Below are 21245 nucleotides of genomic sequence, written 5' to 3' on the forward strand. Positions count from 1 at the left end.
CTAACCATTTTTAAGTGTATAATTGGGTGGCACTAATCACATTTTCAGTGTTGCGCTCCCGTCACGACCCCATGTATAATCAAAACTTTTCTTCACCCGTAATAGAAAACTTTGTACCCATTAAGTACTAATGTCCCATTTCCTTTTCCCCCATGTCCCCATACCTCTGCTAAACGACTCTGTCTCTAAGATTCTGCTTATTCTAGATATTTAATGTAAATGAAATCATATAATAGTTCTCTTTTTGTGCCTGACTTATTTCGCTCAATGTGACGTCTTCAGGGTTCATCCATGCTATAGCGTGTATCAGGACTTCACTCTTTTTCAAGGCTGAATAATATTCTGTTGAATGTATATTCTACATTTTGTTTATTTATTCACCTGCTGATAAACACTTGGGTTGCTTCCACCTTTTGGCTATTTTGAATAATGTGCTATAAACGCTGGCTTATAGGTATCTGTTTTGAGTCCCCGCCTCCATTTTTTTGGGTATATACGTTAGGAGTAGAATTGCCAGGTCATACAGTAATTCTATGTTTAACTATCTGAGGAACCACCCAACTGTTTTCCACAGCAGTTGGACCATTCTACATTCCCCCCAGCAACGTGCAGGTGTTCCAATTAAACCACGTCCTCTGGTTTTTAAGTAGTAGCCGTCCTAGTCGGTGTGAAGTAATATCTCATTATGGTTTTGCTTTGCATATCCCTAATGAGTAATGGCTGAACCTCTTTTCCTATGATTATTGGCCCATATGCGGTTTTTGTGCCAAATGATTATTTTAGTGATTTGCCCAGGTGGCTGCGTGACTGTTCTGGCTCATTCCTGTTCACTGCTGTATAGTACTCCACCGGGTGAGTAATCCACAATTCTCACCCATTCTACTGCTGATTAACATTTGGGTGTTCTGGCTTGCTTCCATTGACAAGGACTACTCTGGAACAAAGTGTCTTACGGGATCCTGAGCACCTTTTTAATGACAAGGACACCACCCCCACCCCCCAGCCTGGTGACACGGATGGACCCATTCTCAGAAACATATTTTGAAATGCATAAAACAAAACGCACAGGAATACCCAGGAAGCCAATGGTCCTGAAATATAGTTATCAAAATGTTAAAACAACGAAATTGTGATAAAGTAATACATGAGCGTTTTCATTAATGCAATCAGAAAACGATGCCATGGTGGGTCTAGAAATGAGCATAATTTCAAAGTACCTGTGAGCACAAATGATGCCTTGAGACATGAGAAACCCCTGAAGAGCCATATGAAGACATCTCCCATTCCTCTTGGCGACAGAGTCAAGTTCAGTATTATGGAGACCCTGACCTGTGGCCTCCTTCAGGGACGGAGGAAACGCTCGTTCCAGTAAGAGGTGAGAATGAATAAAGCTTCATTTTTTTTCCCATTTCAGTGCAGAAATTTCCTGAATTCTATCTCTGGACCTCTGGGGATGGTTCAAGGGCTTCTGGCTTTAGACAATTTACCCGGGAATAGAACGCTGGGCCTTAAGGCACATTAATTTCCAGCTAATGCAAACCATGGGTGGTTGCCATGGAGTATTTTTTTTTGTTTTCTAAGGAGGTACCCGGGACCAAACCTGGGACCCCACGCCTGTGAGGCAGGTGCCCAACCACAGAGCGCCACCTGCCCCGCTTCGCGGGTGACTTCCAGCTCAGAGCGAAGGCCCACGGACCGGAAGGTTCTTTCTAACAGCGAGGCCCATGGGAAGTGCCCGTCACATCCCTGCTAACCTGCTCGGTGAGGGCGAGCATCCCCTCACCTGGAGCTAAACGACGCTGGTGGGACGTGCGTCTCTGATGACCTTCCCCGCCTGCCCTCGGGGGTCATGTCCCGAGCAGGTGCAGGCGAGGGGGTTGGGGGCCTCAGCCCAGCGGGGACCCCCCCCCCGGGGCGCGTCCCCCCAGCGCTACCTTGATGAGGGTGATGCCCAGGGCCCGCCGGGGCACCCGCCCGCTGAGCTCGTCGCAGATCCTGTGGATGAACTGGTGCGGGATGACGAACACCAGCAGGTCCGCGTCGCGCACCGCCTCGCCCAGGTCCGGGACGGCCACCTACGGAGCGCCAGGAGGGGACACGGTTACTGCCGGCGACGGTGGCTCTGCCTTCCTCCACGCCCCGCGGGGCTGACGCCAGTGAGGGCCCCCCGTCACTTACCAGCCGCGAGGCCTGGGCAAGGGACTCCCCTCCCGTGCCTCAGTTTACTCATCCGTAAAAAGGACTCACCGCAATAGCGCTAGGCTGTTCTCGGCCGCCCCGCCCCACTCCCCAGCCCTCCCTTTTGCCCTTCACTGCCCCGCTCTGACTTGCAGTTGTTTTCAGCCAATGGGGAGCACTGCCGGGAGAGCGAATTTCGGGAGGTGGCAGGTCAGGGCATTTCCCAGCCTTCCTGGGCCACGCCGGCCCAGGCTCAGTGTGGTTCTGAAGTGACTTTATTCTAGCCACACTCATTCGAGTCATGGGCACAGAACAATCAGAGCCAATGAGACGTTTCTGTGTCTCCCGGGGAACTGATGCTTCCCTGCTCTCCTGTGGTAGCTACGGATCTTTCCTTGAACAGTGTGGGATGATGGCGTGAGGTCTGGGACTGCTGCAATCATTTTATAAACGTGAGGGAAGAACCTAGACCTGCCCAAGGGCTCCCATATGGATAAGCCCAACTTTGTGGAAGGCAGAGTAGAGAAACAGAAGGAAAACAGGGCATTGTTGACATTATTTAAGCCATTGTTCAGACTACATCCGAAACCAGCCCTGCTTGGAACAAAAACATTCTCCGTCTTAGCTTAAACTGATCTGAATGGCAAAGTAGAGTCATTCCCATTGACCAGATCACAACCCAAAGAAAGCCTGCATAGCACTTCTCCCTCTTTACTCACACCCGTAAAGCAGGGCAAGCCCCCTTTTCCTCTTCCAAGGGGCCTCTCCAGATTGGTATTCTAGGCTGGGTAGCCACAAGGGACAATGACTTATTATCAAAAACTCGGAAAGCGGATGTGGCTCAAGTGACTGAGCTCCCGCCTACCACATGGAGGTCCCAGGTTTGGTTCCCAGGTCCTCCTGGAAAAGACAAGCAAGACAGTGAGCTGGCGCAACAGCTGTGGTGAGATGATACAACAAGGAGACACAAAGAGGAAAGATAATGAGAGACAATAAAGCAGGGAGCTGAGGTGGCTCAAGCGCTTGAGCGCCTCTCTCCCACAGGGGAGGTCCCAGGTTCGGTCGCCAGCTGCCCCCTAAAGAGAAGATGAGCAGACACAAGAGAGCAGATATCAAGTGCAAAACAAGGAGGGGTGGGGAGAGTAAATAAATAAAATAAATCTTAAAAAAAAAAACAAAAACAAGCTCATCTGCTTATTTGTTCCTTGTACCTGGAAATTCCAACAAGGCAATTTCTTACTCGATTCATTAGCCTCCCAACTGGCAGAGCTCACTCTGTGTGTGTCCCTGCCGTGGCACCATCCATTCTCCACAGCCTTCCTGAGAACTTGGACCTCCCCTCTTCCCTGGGGTTACTAGATTTGGGGGGTGGGTTTCTATCACATGCTCCTTCCTCTTCTGTTTGTCAGGATGTGCCCCAATGGAAGAGACCTCAGATCCAAAGAGGAAAGATGCAGGTGTGAGTCCCGTATCTGCTGTACGACCTTGGAAAAGGAACTTGGCTTTTCTGTCCTCCGTCACCCCATATATGGAATGGGGATAAAAACCACCTGTCCTGGGAAGCGGATGTGGCTCAAGCGATTGAGCCCCCGCCTACCACACGGGAGGTCCGTGGTTCAGATCCTGGTGCCTCCTAAAGAAGACAGCAAGCCGGCGTGTCAGGCAGGCATGGAAAGCTGACCCAAGCAACAAGATGACGCAACAACAGACACAAGAAGGAAAACAGGATGAGAGGCACAACAAAGCAGGGAGCAGAGGTTCCCAGTACCTCCTAGAGAAGATAAGCAAGACAGTGAGCTGGCGTGATGGGCAGGTATGGAAAGCTGACACAACGAGATGACGCAACAAGAAGCATAACAAGCAAAACATAATGAGAGACCCAACAAAGAAGGGAACGGAGGTGGCTCAAGTGATTAGGTGCCTCCCTCCCACATCAGAGGTCCTGGGTTCAGTACCCAGTGCCTCCTAAAGAAACCAAGAAGGTGAACAGACACAACAAGTGCAAACTACAAGGGGGTGGGAAGAGATAAAAATAAAATAAATCTAAAAATAAAAATAAAAACCACCCATCTGACCTAGCTACATTACATGAAGTAATACGAATGACAGTGCTTTGAAACTATAGAGAGAACCGAAGAAGATTATTCATCAGGAAAATCTACCTACCTCCCATAATTCCATACTTTTTAAGAAGTCAGCCGATCCCCATAGCCCTTTTTAAAAAATATTCTCAGGGAAGCTGCCAGCTGGTCAGGTTTTCTCCTGTCTTTTACATTTCCTTCTCCAATAAATCAAAGAAGAAGCCCGTGTCTGTAGGGACTCAAACTCGGTGTGGTCGGGGACTTACACAGCACGTAGAGACATCCTTCCAGTCCCATTCTCCTTCTGGCAGCTACCCACGGGAGCAACGTGTAACATGAGCTCCATTTGCGACGTGCCCATCAGCCTTTCACAGAACGTTACATTATTATTCTCACACATTATTATTCTCCTCAGCCGGCGCAATAACTAGAATCCCATCTTTCAGAATAAAACCTTCTGCTAAGTCTCTACGCCATCCTCCGCTCTGAACAACTCAAGACACTGCTTTGGAAATGCAGATCCATTTCACCGGGCCTCCTGCCAGCATTTTTCTGAAGGCGAAAAGATCCTGAAATCTGCCGGGGAAGACATCTCCGCATAATTAGATTTAAGGGGTCGTGGTTGGTTTGCTTAATGCCCAGACTTCCAGGAATTCAGTGTTCTTGGTCCAAGTTCATAAAAACCCAATAATAAAAATAAATCAGTGAAAACAAAGGCTGGATAACTCTGTGAGAACAAGCCCGAGGATTCTTTTGTATTCCCTGGTTTATTATCACTGTGCAAAGTGTGGGTCCAGTAAGTTTTGACATGTTAACAACATCTCCTCTGCAGTCACTTGAGTGGGCAAGAAAAAGTCCTCAATCCAACTGTAGCACATTTACCTCTTGACCCTCCTAAGATGCTATTTTTTTGGCCTTTAGAGCCAAGTGAATTTAAAAAAAACACAAAACTTATCTATATTCATTTATAACTATAAATCGGCTCATTGGCTCAAATTTGGAAAAATAAAAGCACAAGGCAAGTCTTCTTAGGAGAATAAGAACCATTTCATCATCCCATCACCAGAAATAATCACCGTCCATGTTTTAGTATATTTCGTTCTAGGCCTTTTTCAGCCCACAGAAATATCTAAAACTACATGTATAGAGCATCGCTCATAGTTTTTAATATATTATATTTTAATATTGTAGTATGAGAGTTTTCCTACCATTCAAATAAAGATTCCTGCCCTCAAATACAAGAATCTCTCCACATGCCTGTTTATCCCCAAATCATAGCAGTGATGGGTAAACAATCACCATCAAAGCAAAGATGCGAATGCTGTCCTCATTTTTGAGCGATCTCTTTTTTTTTAAATCCCTCCCCCTTGTGGCTTTTTGCTTGTTGTCTGTTCTCTGTGTCCATTCGCTGTGCACTCTTCTGTGTTCTCACTTGTCTCCCTTTTTGTTGCGTCACCCTGCTGAGTCGGCTCTCGGTGGTGCGTGTGGGCTGGGCAGCACTCCACAGCGTGCAGATGAGCCTGCCTTCACAAGGAGGCCCCGGGACGCGAAGCCAGGGCCTCCCATGTGGTAGGCGGGAGCCCAGCTGATTGAGCCACAGCCTCGTCCCTGTGTGATCTCTTAGGACCATCAAAATCAGTTCTAGCGCCAGTGCATGAATCTGCCTGCTGGAAGACTCTGTGCTGCGGTTTAAAGATGGCCTCGCGGCTGCGGGCGTGCCAGGGGGGTCTTAGCCTGAGCCGACCACTGGCCTGTTCCGTGGACACCACGTGCCCATTCTCTGGGAAATGAGCCTTCGGATTAAACACAAGAGAGCGAGCGAAACCCCTGACACCGCAGGGGTTCAAACTACGGCGGCTGCCTTCGGCTCTTCTAACCTCGATTTCAGCCACGTGGGAGAGATCCTCTGGGAAAAGGGTCCTCGGGCCCAGACGATCTCAGCTGATGAGCTTAAATAGATTGGCTTCTGGAAAAACAGCTGTTACCACCTGGATTCCCTACTCCACCAGCAGTACAGACTCATCGCATCACCATCACCTGGGACCCTCTCAGAAATGCAGACTGACGGGCCTCAGTGAAACCGAGTGAGTCAGAAACTAGCAGAGGGTCTAAGCAGCCCTGGTGAGCTGCGTGCTTGCATCGCGCTGAAAGATGAAAAGCTCCGCTGCAGGCTGCTGTTCTCTGAAAACCAGAAGGCCAAGCCGGGGGAGGAACAGAGCCACCCTGGAGACTTCCCAAACCGACACCCTGATTTTCTAAGCCTTGTAGCCAAACTTAATAGATATCGTTCCCATCCTTTTACCCAAAGACTGGTCATATAATTCTTTTTTCCCAATATTCTTAGCCAGCCTAACCTTTATCTCCCACAGGATGCCACCCAAAGCCCTGAAACAAAACCCGCTGCCCTGGTTTGTTCTTTCTCATCATTGCCACCATCCCTGGCATTCATTCAGACCACAAATAATGTCAGGCACTTTTCTAGGTGCTGGGGAAAGGGCAATCGAGTATAAGAAACCGGGAAGCAAATGTGGCTCAAGCAACTGAGCTCCCACCTACCACATGGGAGGTCCCAGGCTCGATTTCTGGTGCCTCCTAAAGAAGATGAGCGAGACAGAGAGCTGATGCGACAGGCTGGAGCAGCAAGTTGACGTAACAGGATGATGTAACAAGAGACACAAGGAGGAAAACGTAACGAGAGACGTGACAAAGCAAAGAGCGGATGTGGCTCAAGTGATTAGGCATCTCCCTCCCACATGGGAGGCCTCAGGTTTGTTTCCCGGTAACTCCTTAAAAAAAAGAAGACCAGCACACAACAAACAGATGCAGCACATGCAAACAACATGGGGGTGGAGGGAAATAATAAAATAAATCTTAAAAAAAAAGTGTAAGAAACCATATCCAAACAAGTGTGTTCCAAGCAAGAAAGACACACTCTCAACTCACCATCAACAGACAGACATCATAGATAGCGATCCTATGGATAGCACGATTGAGGGGTGACTACTAAGGAGTATGGTATTTTGTGTTCCTTTGTTTGCTTTGTTTTGTTTTGTTGTTGTTTCTTGTCTTTTCTTTTTGGAGTAATGAAAACTCTCTATTAATTGAAGTGATGAATGTACAGTTCTGCAGTTATACCAAAGATCATTGTACACTTTAGATGGATTGTATGGTTTATGGATACATTTCAATAAAATTGATTTAAAAAAAAAAATAGCAATCCTACAGGGATGGAAACGCAACAAGGGAAACGGACTTTGGCCCAGTGGTTAGGGTGTCCGTCTACCATATGGGAGGTCCGCGGTTCAAACCCCGGGCCTCCTTGACCCGTGTGGAGCTGGCCATGCGCAGTGCTGATGCGCGCAAGGAGTGCCCTGCCATGCAGGGGTGTCCCCCGCGTGGGGGAGCCCCACGCGCAAGGAGTGCGCCCGTGAGGAAAGCCGCCCAGCGTGAAAAGAAAGAGCAGCCTGCCCAGGAATGGCGCCGCCCACACTTCCCGTACAGCTGACGACAACAGAAGCGGACAAAGACAAATAGACACCAAGAACAGACAACCCGGGGAGGGGGGGGAAATTAAATAAATAAATAAATCTTTAAAAAAAAAAAAAAAAAAAAAAAAAAAGAAACGCAACAAGCCTTTGGTTTAGATCCTGTCCCACTTGAATGCACAAGTTAAAAAAAAAAAGATTAAAACTTAGCCTTCGCAAATAAAAGAAAATAAAAGAAACAAAAAGTAAAAAAATTAACAATAAGAACAACAAAAAAGTGCAGAAACACCTTAACTTTTAATGAACGTTTAACACTGTGTTAAGCAAGTTGTATGGCTTGTTCTCACTTAATCCTCACAAAAACCCTAAGGGTGAGGGACTAAAAGCCCATTTTAGAAATGAGGTGCTTCGGGAGTGGAGGGGGCTCAAGCGGTTGGGCACCTGCCTCCCATACGGGAGGGCCCGGGTTCAGTTCCCAGTGCCTCCTAAAAACAAAACAAAAAAACAAACAACAAGCACACAAATGAAAGAACCAGTTCAGGGGAGCCGATGTGGCTCAGTGGTTGAGTGCTCGTTTCCCTCACGCAGGCTCTGGGGTCCAATCCCCGTCCCAGTACCTAAAAAAATGAGACGCTCATGGCTAACGGAGGTGACATCGTTTGCGCAGGCTTACTGCAAGGATTCAAAGTGCGGGGATCCGACTCCCGGGTGTGCACGCCTCACCACCAACCCATTTGCCATTCTCATCTTGTAAAATGATTTATTCGTACATACAGACATGGAGCACATAGAAAACATGCAGAATTGTTTAAAGAAGGAGAACACCGGTGTAGCTCCCACCCAGCCTGAGAAAGAAGACTTTTCCGTGCATCCCCCGCCAAGCGCGGGCAAGGCTGAGAGGCCGTGGGAATTCTCCCGCGCGCGCGGGGAGGGGAGGCTGGGGCCACCGCTTCGGGGACCACCGGTGTGACTAGCAAACGACACTCCGTGCTGCTGTCACCCTGCAGCCCCACTCTCAGGACGCACACGGGAGGTCCTTGGGGCCACCGCTTCCCCCAGCACGGAAGTGGGAGCCACAGCGTCCCGCTCAGGGGCGCCCATTCCCTGGCTCGCACCTCCAGGCTCTGCACCCACGAGCCCCCCAGGAGGGGCCCTTCCTGCTCTCCCCCCCGCCACGTCCACACGCAGGGCTGGGCGGGCGCCAGGCTCGGAGTGCAGCCCGGGTTCCTCTGCTCCGTGCCAGCCCCTCGCCTCCCGCCCTCCCTGCTGCCCACACAGGCTCTGGCTTCGTGAGAGGCCGACGGGCCTTGTGCTCCGGGGACGGGAGAGCAGCCTGCTGGCGCTAAGGTGAGCAAAGCACCAGAAAGCCAGGGGCGCAGCGCCTGGGGCAAGGGCGTGCGTGTCAGCCAAAGGGGTGCTGGCGCAGAGCGCCGGAGCTCTGCTGGCTGTCATAAAGGGTGTCTATTGGGGCAGGAGCTTACAGTCACCAGGCCATAAAGCATGAGTCACTTCGCTCACCAGAGTCTGTGGTCACGTGCTGGAGCAAGACCGCTGCCGACGTCTGCCAGGGTTCAGGCTTCCTCTTCCTCTTCAGGCTCCGTGGTCCCAGCCTCTTCCAGTATCAGCTGGAGGCTGGGGTAAGCCTCTTCTCTCTTCCTGGGCCTCGTTTCTCTCTGGGCTCGGCTGCTCTGGTCTCTCCACCAGCTCAGCTGTAGACTCTCAGGCTCTCTCTTCCCGGGTCTATGGAGCTTTCTCTCTTCCCCTGTGTGTTTACTTCCTGGGGTTCCAGCAACAAAAAACTCCAACTGTCTCCTCTGCCGTGTGGTTTTCTCTGTGCGTCCCCTCCCACAAAGGGGGCAGGGACTCGAAATCCTTCTGACGGGGTCCAATCAAAGTCTTAATCATTATTTATTTATTTTTAAAGATTTATTTGTTTTTATTTCTCTCCCCGTCCTTGCCCCCGCCCCGTTGTCTGCTCTCTGTGTCCATTCGCTGCGTGTTCTTCTGTGTCCACTCTTATTCTTATCAGTGACACGGGAATCTGTGTTTCTTTTTGTTGCGTCATCTTGTTGCATCAGCTCTCCGTGTGTGCAGCGCCACTCCTGGGCAGGCTGCACTTTCATTCGCGCTGGGCGGCTCTCCTTATGGGGCGCACTCCTTGCGCGTGGGGCTCCCCTAAGCGGGGGACACCCCTGCGTGGCAGGGCACTCCTTGTGCGCATCAGCACTGCGCATGGGCCAGCTCCACACGGGTCAAGGAGGCCTGGGGTTTGAACCGCGGACCTCCCATGTGGTAGGCGGATGCTCTATCAGTTGAGTCAAGACCGCTTCCCACTTAATCATTATTTAATCAAGCAAAAGTGAAACCTCTGAATCTAATACAATCTAATATGCCCAGAAGAAAAGACCAGTTCACAAACATAGTCCAATACCTCTTTTTGGAATTCATCAATAATGCCCAGCTGCTGCAGGGAGGCAGCTGTGCAAGTGGCTGGCGCAGGGCACGGTGGGACTAACGTAAGAAAGACGCATGTGGCCTCCGGAAGGGAAGGAGTCATCAGTTCTGGCAGGGATGAGAAGAGTGAAGCTCCGGGGAATTTTCTACTCCAGGGATGGACTAGAGACGATCTCGGAGGACTCTGGCTACAGCGGGAATAGCTGCTTCTTCCATCACCCATTTGGCTAACTTAATTCCCACCCTCACGCCTCTGTGGGCCCTTTCTCCTCCCACCAGTAAGCCCAGGAATAAATGTGGGGAAACGCTGACGGGCTCTAGTTCAGTGACTGTGAGGGCAAAGCCGTCGTCCTCAAAGGCGCCTGGTGCAGCAGGTCTGGGGATGTGTCCCCAGGATTTAATTCCCCCCTCCACCCCTCACTGAGGGACTGGGCAGCTCATCCACTCCCCCGAGGCTTCGCTTCCTCACCAGTCATATCAGAATCGGCATGATAATAGGGAAAACAACAGGATCAGCCCAAAAGGTTACTGAGAGGCTTAAATACAACACACGCAAACTGCTCAGCAGAACTTGACAAGAATGAGCGCCAGCACTAAAAGCCGAATAAAAATCTTCTGCCGGGCTTTGCGTCTCCAAACTTCCACGCGCTTATTGGTTTGCAACTGTCTCCCCTGCTTGCCTCCCTGAAGCGCCGTCTTATTCCCTGTCCATCTCCAGCACCCAACACCAAGCTTCGCGCGCAGTCACATTGGTGAAGGAGCAAAAGTAGTTGAAGGCCCTTTCATTAACAAAGAAGATGAGTTTCTCAGGTTAACCATAGGAAATCAGGCAGAAAGCATTGTCTGATGGTCAAACAGACCATTACAGAAAGACTATTGGGAAGGAGATGTGGCTCAAGCAGTTGGGTACCTGCCTACCACACGGGAGGGTCCGAGTTTGGTTCCCGGTGCCTCCTAAAGAAGAAGAGCGAGACAGAGAGCTGACGAAATGAGCTGATGCGGTGGGCTGGGGTGGTGAGCTGATGCAACAAGATGACGCAATGAGGTGACACAACGAGGAGACACAAAGGGATACAACAGCGGGGAGCAGAGGTGGCTCAAGTGATTGGGCACCTCCCTCCTACATGGGAGGTCCCGGGTTCGGTTCCCAGTGCTTCCTAAAAAAAGAAGATGAGCAGACACAGAAAGCACACAACGAGCAGATACAGAGAGCAGACAGCGAGTGCAAAACAAAGGGTGGGGGTGGGAGAAATAAAATAAACCTAAAAAAAAAAAAAAAGACTATCAAGGGATGAATGTGACAACAGAAGTTTATAATTCCAACCAGCAAGCAACTCCTTTCCTTTCCCCTGTTCGTTTCTTCCTTCCCCAGCAGGTCCCTGGAATGAGGCCAGGCAATAATCTCTATTTCCCCTCCCAGACCTAATCAGCTTGAATTTTAAACCGGCAGCCATACAATTTTCAATTTTCTCCCATCACCTCCTACAATTTAGGCCTTACCCCTGATTTTAATTACAGATCAGGGCATGCGCTGGTCTGGGGAGCTGATCAGCATCACATGGGCTTAGAAAGGACGTGTTCGGAGCTCCTGGGGACACGAGCGGCCAAAGGTAAGGCTGTTGGTGTGACTGGCTCAGAGTCAGGAAAACCAAACCACCCAACCCACCACAGCCTGGTGGAGGAAGGCAAAAGAGAACGGGCTCTCCCGTTCCCTCCGCATCCCACGTGCTATACCGTAGCTGGGCAGAATGAGCCCAAAGGTACCTTTCACGCCAAAGTCTTACCACATTTTCTGGCAGCTTGTGTCCAGGGAGATACTTGACATTTTCGTGGTCGTGATTTATGATGTCTGTCAATTTTCTCCCATTAACTGTTTCTTCAAAGACCCACATCTTGACCGTGGAGGCAAACTTCTCAAGCTTCTTGACATTATTACCAATTATTTTTGCAACAGCTGAACCCCTGCAGAAGAAACCATGGAAAAAGGGGGGAAAAATTAACTTCGTTTAGGAAGAGAAAGAGCATTAGATTGAAAATTAGAAGCACCACATTTCTGGTCCTGATTCAAGCACCAGATGCTTAAGCTGGAATACTGTATCGGCTTCCAACCATTGGAAACTTGGTTGCTTTCCCCTTGGGGATACCGTGCCTCGTGATCAGAGAAGCTCCAGAATTTGGTAAGCGGTCAAAGCTTTGGTACAAGGTCAAAGACCCGTGGACACGAGTAAAAACCAGCCTATCATGGGCAGAATGGACCCCACTTAAAAGACAGCTTGAAAATGACACTAGAGGGTTTGCTGTGCTTCCAATGAGACCAGGTTACACTGTTCAACTCATCGAGGAGATTAAAATGTAGCAACTGTAAGATACACTACAAGGGGCCCGAGGTGGGATCACAATGGAAAGACGAGGGGCTGAGCAGACTCCAGAAAAGGAAAAAGGCTAAGGGTGGAGCCTGGCTGGCTGAGTGGTCTGTTCCTGAGAAGGCCATGGGCCGCCCCTGGCCCCCAAACTCCTTTATTTCTCTGTGTCACTCTCCACCAAATAGATTCTGGACATTCATTTCCTTCCCACAGCCTTTCCCGCTGGGCAGAAGGGACTCCGGTTAATAAGGTAAGTCTGGTGAACAGAGAGGTAGCTCTGCATCTCGCGGCTGCACAGCAGGGTTGCCGTGCGCACAGCCCGGGCGGGGTGAACCCCATGTGGGCTGACTGGGCCAGGGGGTGGACACTGCTCCCGGCTGAGCCATTCAGCTTCTCCGTCAGGACTCGGCCCTGGGGACTGGCTCGTTTCCTAGGCAACGTTCCTGTCGCGATGGAGAACACCTTGCACATTCAGGTGTCTGAATTAGTGTTTTCGGTTCATTCTTTTTTGGAAAAACTATTCCCAAGACAAGCTGGTGGGATGGAGTAGCCCCGGGGCGGGCGACAGTAAAGAGGGGGACGGAGCCGAGGCAGACGACCGTGCTGGAGGCGTTTGCCCTCACGCCCCGACCCATCTCAGTTATCCCCACCCGACTCCAGCTCATTCCCGCAAAGACGCCTTTTGTGCTTTAACCACCCGGAAAACGCGAGTAATTCTTACCTAGATTTTCCTTGTTTTCCCTACCCTGAGACAGAATGGATAAACGAAAGCAGGGTCCTCGACCTAGCTGTACATTAGAATTACTGGAGGTTTTTTTAAAACCCTGAGGCCCAGGCCACGCTCCCAGCGATTCTATCAGGGGAACAGGTGTCAGGGTTCACAGTGGCCCAGGTGACAACCCCTGCAGGCCCCTCAGAGAAGGCCAGCGAAGAAAACCCGCGCGGCCTGGCTTTCCCTGTGAGATTCTCACGCTGCTCCAGCAGGACGGGGAGGAGCTAAATCCCCCCTCAGCCAGCTCCCCTGACCCTCCGTGGAAAAGAGCCTGGGGTGTGGACTGGCTCAGCTGAGAGGGTGCCCGCCTACCAGATGGAGGGTCCAGGGTTCAAACCCCGGGCCTCCTTGACCCGTGTGGAGCTGGACCGTGCGCAGTGCTGATGCGCGCAAGGAGTGCCCTGCCACGCAGGGGTGTCCCCCGCGTAGGGGAGCCCCACGTGCAAGGAGTGTGCCCCGCATTGAGCCAACTGGTGTGAAAAAAGCACAGCCCACCCAGGAGTGGCGCCGCACACACGGAGAGCTGATGCAGCAAGATGATGCAACAAGAAGAGACACAGATTCCCAGTGCCGCTGACAAGAATGCAAGCGGTCACAGAAGAACACGCAGTGAATGGACACAGAGAGCAGACGGGGGGGGGGGGGGGGGGGGGATAAATAAAATAAAAAATCTTAAAAAAAAAAAAAAAAGAGCTTGAGGACGGCCCCATTACTGTCACCTTCATTCTAATCTTGGAAACAGCTGATCACCACCCACAGGGAGACAAGCGCTCACAGTGTCCCTGGCATTAATAACTTCCACAAGGTCAAAGACAACAAATGTGATTCAGGGGGGGGGGGGTGGGGGGGGTGCGGACACATGACGCAGCAGCCACTGGAAAGCGGGGAGGGGCTAGTCCAACTCCAGTAAATCAAGTGGAAAAGGAAATGGGAGCCGAGGGGCTCCCCGCCGCGCCCTCGCTGCTCCTCGCTCCGCCCTGTACTCGCTGCTGCTTTTATCCCTTATACTTCTCCTTATTCAGCCAAGGCTCGGGAAGCCAAGCATTTGGAACCAGAGGCAAATCTATTTCATGCCAGCTCAAGGAGTTAAGAAATTCTAAAATGAGAGAGGTTACCAGGAGTGGGGTAGGGCATTAATGCTTAAGGAAGAAGGGAAAAATGTTAGTACTGGAAGGTAGCACAACATTCTGAATGTAATTAACACCGATGAACTGTATACTTGGAAGGGGCTGATGTGGGACATTGCATGTTGTATGTATGTTACCACAATTAAAAAAATAGAACTGAATAACACAAAGAGAGAACCCTAATGTAAACGATGGGCTTTAGTTAATAATACAATTATAACAATGTGTGTTCATCGATTGTAACAAATGTACCACACTAAAACAAAATGTTGCTAAAAGGGAAAGTGTGTACGGGAGGGGGTGTGTTTATGGGAACTCTGTACTTTCTGCAAGATTTTTCTGTAAATCTACAACTGCTCTAAAAAATGTTTTTGGTTTTTTTCTTAAAAAAAGAAACTAAATGAAAATTGGAACTATTAAGAACTAAGCCACCAGAGTATGCCTGTGCCTCCTTTGGGGTTCAATGGGGCTTAAAATGATAAGACAAAAATGAGTAAAAGCAACTCCAGTTACATTATTCACGATGGGAGCCAGCAGGGGCTCATTCTGCCTCCTCTCCGGTTCATTATCACTTCATTCAATTGTTCGTTAACTCATTAACTTATCCCAGTCAGCAAATATTTACTGAGCACCCACTGGCCAAGCCTTAGGGCTAGATGCTGGGGATAGCTCTGCACTGAAAGTTTACCACTGAGAAGCAGATGTGACTCAAGCATATGGGTACCCACCTACCACATGGGAGGTCCTGGGTTCGGTTCCCGGTGCCTTCTAAAGACGACAGGGAGCTGGCGCGATGGGCTGGCGTGGCGAGCTGATGCAACGAGATGACACAACGAGGAGACACAAAGAGGAAACACAATGAGAGACACTACAAAGCAGAGAGCAGAGGTGGCTCAAGAGATTGAGCACCTCTCTACACATGGGAGGTCCTGGGTTTGGTATCAGGCCCCTCCTAAAAAAGAAGTTGAGCAGACACAGAGAGCAGACAGCAAGCCCATACGAGATGGGGGGTGGGGGTGGGAAGGGGGAGAAAGAAATAAAATAAACCTAAAAAAAAAAAAAGTTTACCAGGTAATCAAAGAGTCAGAATTTAGAATAAAAGGTACCAGGAGACAGGGTAGGGGTAGGAAATAGAAGGTAAGAGCTTAAAATGTGCAATTGCTATTTGGGATGATGGAAAAGTTTTGGTACTGGCTGGTGGTGATAATAGCTCAACATTATAAACATAATTAACAGCACTGAAATATGTATTTGAATATGACTAAAGGGGGAAATTTTATACTGTCTATGGTACTAGAATAAAAACTTTTAAAAAAATCCATGGAACTGCACAACAGAAACAGGGAATCCTAAGTTAATAGTTCAATTATAAAAATGTGCTTCCATCAATTGTAACAAACGTTCCACAGCAATGCAAGGTGTTAATAAGAGGGTGGCAGAGCGGAGCCCCATGTTTTATATGTGCTTTTGGGATAAACCCACAACTTCTCTAATTAAAATGAAGGAGTTTATGGGCAAAAAAAAAAAAGTGATCAACCAATAAAAAGTTTAAAAATCAAACTTTACCAGTTGAAAGGCAGCCAGAATTCTGTCTGCGATGAGGTGGAGGGAAACGGGAGGGCGAGTGTGTGGAAGGATGTGCTTTCATGCCAAGGACCCAAGTGCAACCTGAGAGGACTCCCGCGCTCAATCCTCCGCTGAGAGAGCCACGAGGAAGGACAGACGCACGCAGGGTAAAGGGGGAGGACATGGGGACAGTGCCAAGAGGTGCCCTGTTCCTTGTGCGAAGCAAAAAGGCCTCATAAATGAGGGCTGTGAAGAGTACATGCAGCGCACGTGGGACAATCAGAAAAAGAGGCAAGACAAGTGAAGGACGGATAACCGCATTAGAGTTATACACTTCTGGAATTCCAGGGGACCTCAGACTTTCCTCTCTGGGGTAGCAGGTGCTGGGCGTGCTTGTCACTCACTGTGGCTTCTGAAGCGAGCTCCCAATTTGGAGTGCCAAAACGGCCCCCAATCTCCATCCCTCTCTGCAGCCAGCCCTTCTGCAATGTGACTTTGTAGCTCCTTCCATCAGGAAGCAGAGTCTGTGTGCCCCCTCCTTGGAGCTGGGCTGGCCTTGGAGACTGGCTTTGGCCAAGAGATTGCAGCAAAAGGGACAGGACAATAAGGCAGTTCCAAGCCTGGGGCCTTGGGTGCTGCTGCTGTTTCTTCTGGAATCCTGCCGAGACACAGTGTTGGCCAAGCCCAGGCTCGCCTGCTGGAGGACGAGAGCCCACGTGGAGGAAAGAGCCCAGCCCAGGCAAACCCCAACACACAAGAGAGCCCGGCCAGACCAGCAGAGCTTCCACCTACAATGAAGCTACTGCGGACACAGGAGTGCGCCCGGCCAGACCAGCAGAGCTTCCCACCTACAACGAAGCTACTGCGGACACAGGAGTGCGACCGGCCAGATGAGCAGAGCTTCCCACCTACAATGAAGCTACTGTGGACACAGGAGTGAGCCTGGCCAGATGAGCAGAGCTTCCCACCTACAATGAAGCTACTGTGGACACAGGAGTGAGCCTGGCCAGATGAGCAGAGCTTCCCACCTACAATGAAGCTACTGCGGACACAGGAGTGCGCCCGGCCAGATCAGCAGAGCTTCCCACCTACAATGAAGCTACTGTGGACACAGGAGTGCGACCGGCCAGATCAGCAGAGCTTCCCACCTACAACAAAGCTACTGCGGACACAGGGGTGAGGGCCAGATCAGCAGAGCTTCCCACCTACAATGAAGCTACTGTGGACACAGGAGAGAGCCCGGCCAGATCAGCAGAGCTTCCCACCTACAATGAAGCTACTGTGGACACAGGAGAAAGCCCGGCCAGATCAGCAGAGCTTCCTACCTACAATGAAGCTACTGTGGACACAGGAGTGAGCCCGGCCAGATCAGCAGAGCTTCCCACCTACAATGAAGCTACTGTGGACACAGGAGAAAGCCCGGCCAGATCAGCAGAGCTTCCCACCTACAATGAAGCTACTGTGGACACAGGAGTGCGCCCGGTCAGATCAGCAGAGCTTCCCACCTACAATGAAGCTACTGTGGACACAGGAGAAAGCCCGGCCAGATCAGCAGAGCTTCCCACCTACAATGAAGCTACTGTGGACACAGGAGTGCGCCCGGCCAGATCAGCAGAGCTTCCCACCTACAATGAAGCTACTGTGGACACAGGAGAAAGCCCGGCCAGATGAGCAGAGCTTCCCACCTACAACGAAGCTACTGCGGACACAGGAGTGCGCCCGGCCAGACCAGCAGAGCTTCCCACCTACAATGAAGCTACTGTGGACACAGGGGTGAGGGCCAGATCAGCAGAGCTTCCCACCTACAATGAAGCTACTGTGGACACAGGGGTGAGGGCCAGACCAGCAGAGCTTCCCACCTACAATGAAGCTACTGTGGACACAGGAGTGCGCCCGGCCAGACCAGCAGAGCTTCCCACCTACAATGAAGCTACTGCAGACACAGGAGTGCGCCCGGCCAGATCAGCAGAGCTTCCCAATAAAACAAAGCTACTGTGGACACAGGAGAGAGCCTGGTCCAGCCAGGCAGCACCCGCCTAGCCACAGCCCCAGCCTACAAGCAATAGTCAATGCTTGTTATTTTAAGCAACTGAGTTGGGAGGGGGATTGCAGCAATAGCTAACGGACACCCCAATACAGCCCGCCTGAAACAGCTAGCGCAGGGGTCCTTAACTAGGGGCTCGCGAGCTTGAATAGAAATTCAGAAAAACATTATTCCTGTGGGGACATGTTAGTGTGGATGTGATATATTTATTAAATAATACACATAAAAAATAATTTTTTTAAGAAAAGGGAAAATAAAAATATATATATACAATATTGTGGGGCCTTAGTAAGGGGTCCGTGGTTTTCAACTGACTGGCAAAGGGGTCCATGGAATAAAAAAGGTTAAAACCGCCTGAACTAGAGGAAACTCCACGTAACTCTAGGCCGGGCTACAGGATCTCCCACTCAGGGATGGGGCTGGACGGAGGGGCTCGGGGCTGGGGGAGTGACCATGGAATTGAAGGGGTAACCGAGCAAGGAGAGGAGGGTGGGAAAAGACCCCAGCCCCCACAAGACCTAGCCTTGTTCTTTCTGAATAATTCACAGGATAACCTCTTTTCAGAGATCAGGTCTCAAAACCCAATGTTTTGATTTGTTTTAGCCTCTTTGGGTTCAATTTCTTTGTTGCATGAAATCGTTTCCCTGCTGTCCACTCTCACTGTGTTGTTTATAAAATCTCAAAAAGTAATATAAAAGTATTCTCCACCCCCATTTCTTGGGGCACAGAAATGGAACTGAATGTGTTTGCTACTCAGGTAACAAGCTGCTGCTGACCGAGGTGAACCTCTCCAGGAGATGGATCTCTTTCCTAGTGGATCAAAGACAGTGGGTAAATAGAAGTCCTGATTTATTGGAGGGTCAAGAGTCTACTTGTAAATGACATAAAGTGCTCTAAAAAAAAAAAAAGGGACTGAGTGGCCCAGTCCAAAAACATGCACAGGTATATCAGAACGGAGCTTCAAAGGAAAGAAATCACAGTACTGACCACGGTGCGCTCAGGTGGCTTGTGCATGGACTGGCCAGTGCTGGCCCTGGCGTACCATCACCGCATCGAAGCTCTCCCTGATTCTAGCACTGCACAAGCCGAGCCTGGTGCGGGTCCTTACACCGGCCACCGCTCATCTATCCACAGAACGCCGGGTGGCCGGAGGATGCGTGAAGGCCCTTTCAGGATGATCGAGTCCAGAGCTTCCCAAAGTGAGGAACGGGGGCCAGGGGTATCCCCAGCAGCTGGGCACTACCCCGAATTACACGACTCACCACCGTCGCCACCGGGAGACTTGTGCCCTTTTCCCCTTGCCTGGTCCTGCTGGGGGAGAGCAGAACGGCTCGTGTGGGTGCCAGGATGTCCTCCCTCCTCTCCATCGTGTGCTAGTTTTCCTTGTTCGCCAAGTCAGGGGACAGGCACCTCAGCGTCCAGCCTTGGCAGACGGCAGCAAGAGCTTCATCACACTGTTTTATTTTTATTCCACTGGGTTTTTTTTTTTGTTACCTTTTTACTTATGCTATTTACAGCGGTGATGTAAAGTTTTCTTCTTAAGTAAACTTTTCAAGAAAGCAGAGGAGTGGGAGGCTGATATGGCATTGTTAAAAGGCTGGCAAGAGAGAGGCTCGATCCTACCCAAACTCTTCATTCTGCAAGCTCAACACACCAGAGGCTCAGGGGCGCTGTGACCTCACACCGTGCACCCAGGCAGGGGCAGAACAAAAGAGCAGCCTGGATCTGCCCGTGTCAGTGAACTTGAGCTAGAGCTAATCTGCCTTCCCCAGCACCCTCCTTATTGCCCCGGCTGGTTGCTGAAGAGCTGGAGGGAGAAACTAGCCAAGGGTAGAGAACAACCCGGGAGGAACTGGTTTGTGTGCCAGCCCTGAGGTCACTGCTTCTCCACCGCCCACCCACCTGAGGGGCTGCTCTGAACGCAGCGCCCCTAGCACCTGGGGTCTGAGGGAGAAGTCTGCCAAAAAGTGCCACCTCTGGCCAGACCAGGAAAGAGCAGGAGGAAGGAAAACCAATAAAATAAATGAGGCAAGCAGGTGCTTTTACTGCTACCCTCTCCAAGGCCCTTAGAAACTGGCCGGCACCCCGTCACCGGGTCCTTAGCCCTGGTTTGAGCAGCTCAACAGGGGCAGTCCTTAATATCTAGAACATGTTGAACCAAGAGTTGAAGAAGAGTGGACGCACGCAGCGACTTAACAGCAAATCCCTGGGCAAGAGACAGAAACCAAACATCAGAGTAATAAACAGCATCAGAACCAGATGCCTAGGGAAGCAGATGTGGCCCAAGCGATTGGGTTCCCGCCTACCACACGGGAGGTCCCAGGCTCGGTTCCCAGGGCCTCCTGGAGAAGGTGAGCAAGACAGTGAGCTGGCACGACAGGCTGGTGCAGCAAGCTGATGCAACAAGAGACACAAAGAGGAAACACAACGAAAGACACAACAAAGCACGGGAGCTGAGGTGGCTCAAGCGACTGAGTGCCTCTCTCCCACATGGGAGGTCCCAGGTTTGGTTTCTGGTGCCTCCTAGAGAGAAGACGAGCAGACACAGAGAACACACAGCTAATGGACACAGAGAGCAGACAACAAGTGCAAACAATGGGGGAGGGGGAATAAAGTAAATAAATCTTTAAAAAAAAAAAAAAGAACAGATGTGTAGACATCAACCAAAAACTACTAGCCACACAAAGAAAAAGGAAGGTATGACTCCAGCAAAGGAACAAATCAGAGCTCCCGATGAGACACAGGACTTGAAACAGCTTATCAGTGAGGTTTATACAAACCTCCCAGATCAAATCATGGAGTTGAAGGACAACATGGCTAAAGAAATAAAGACATTAAGAAGACACTGAGTGAGCACAAAGAAAACTTTGACTGGTACAGCCACTGTGTCTGTTTGGGGCTTCCTAAGGAAATTACTATAGATGGACCATGTGACCCTGCAGTACTAGTATGGGTAGATACCCAGAAGGACTGAGAGCAGTGACACCAACAGACACCTGCACACTGCGCTCACAGTGCCATTATGTACCTTCGCCAAAAGATGGAAGCAGCCCAGGGGTCTCTCAACTGATGGATAAACAACTGTGGGATATGCACGTGAGTGGAATATTATGCAGCTGTAAGAAGAGATGACGTCGTGAAGCATATGACAGTGTGGATGAACCTGGAGGACATT

The 21245-nt window shown here is 50.3% G+C and overlaps 1 protein-coding gene across 1 annotated transcript in view; it reads right to left on the minus strand.

Moving 5' to 3' along the window:
- Positions 1 to 21245, minus strand: part of GPD1L (glycerol-3-phosphate dehydrogenase 1 like) — a 70812-nt gene that overhangs the window by 30697 nt on the left and 18870 nt on the right. The window contains exons 2-3 of the mRNA XM_058290760.2: positions 11983 to 12160; positions 1935 to 2075 (exon numbers count right to left, since the gene is read on the minus strand). Coding sequence (XP_058146743.1) covers positions 1935 to 2075; positions 11983 to 12160 — 319 coding nt within the window. The remainder of the gene's footprint in view (positions 1 to 1934; positions 2076 to 11982; positions 12161 to 21245) is intronic.

The sequence above is a fragment of the Dasypus novemcinctus genome, chromosome 31, assembly GCF_030445035.2.
Source record: "Dasypus novemcinctus isolate mDasNov1 chromosome 31, mDasNov1.1.hap2, whole genome shotgun sequence".
Classification (NCBI taxonomy): domain Eukaryota; kingdom Metazoa; phylum Chordata; class Mammalia; order Cingulata; family Dasypodidae; genus Dasypus; species Dasypus novemcinctus.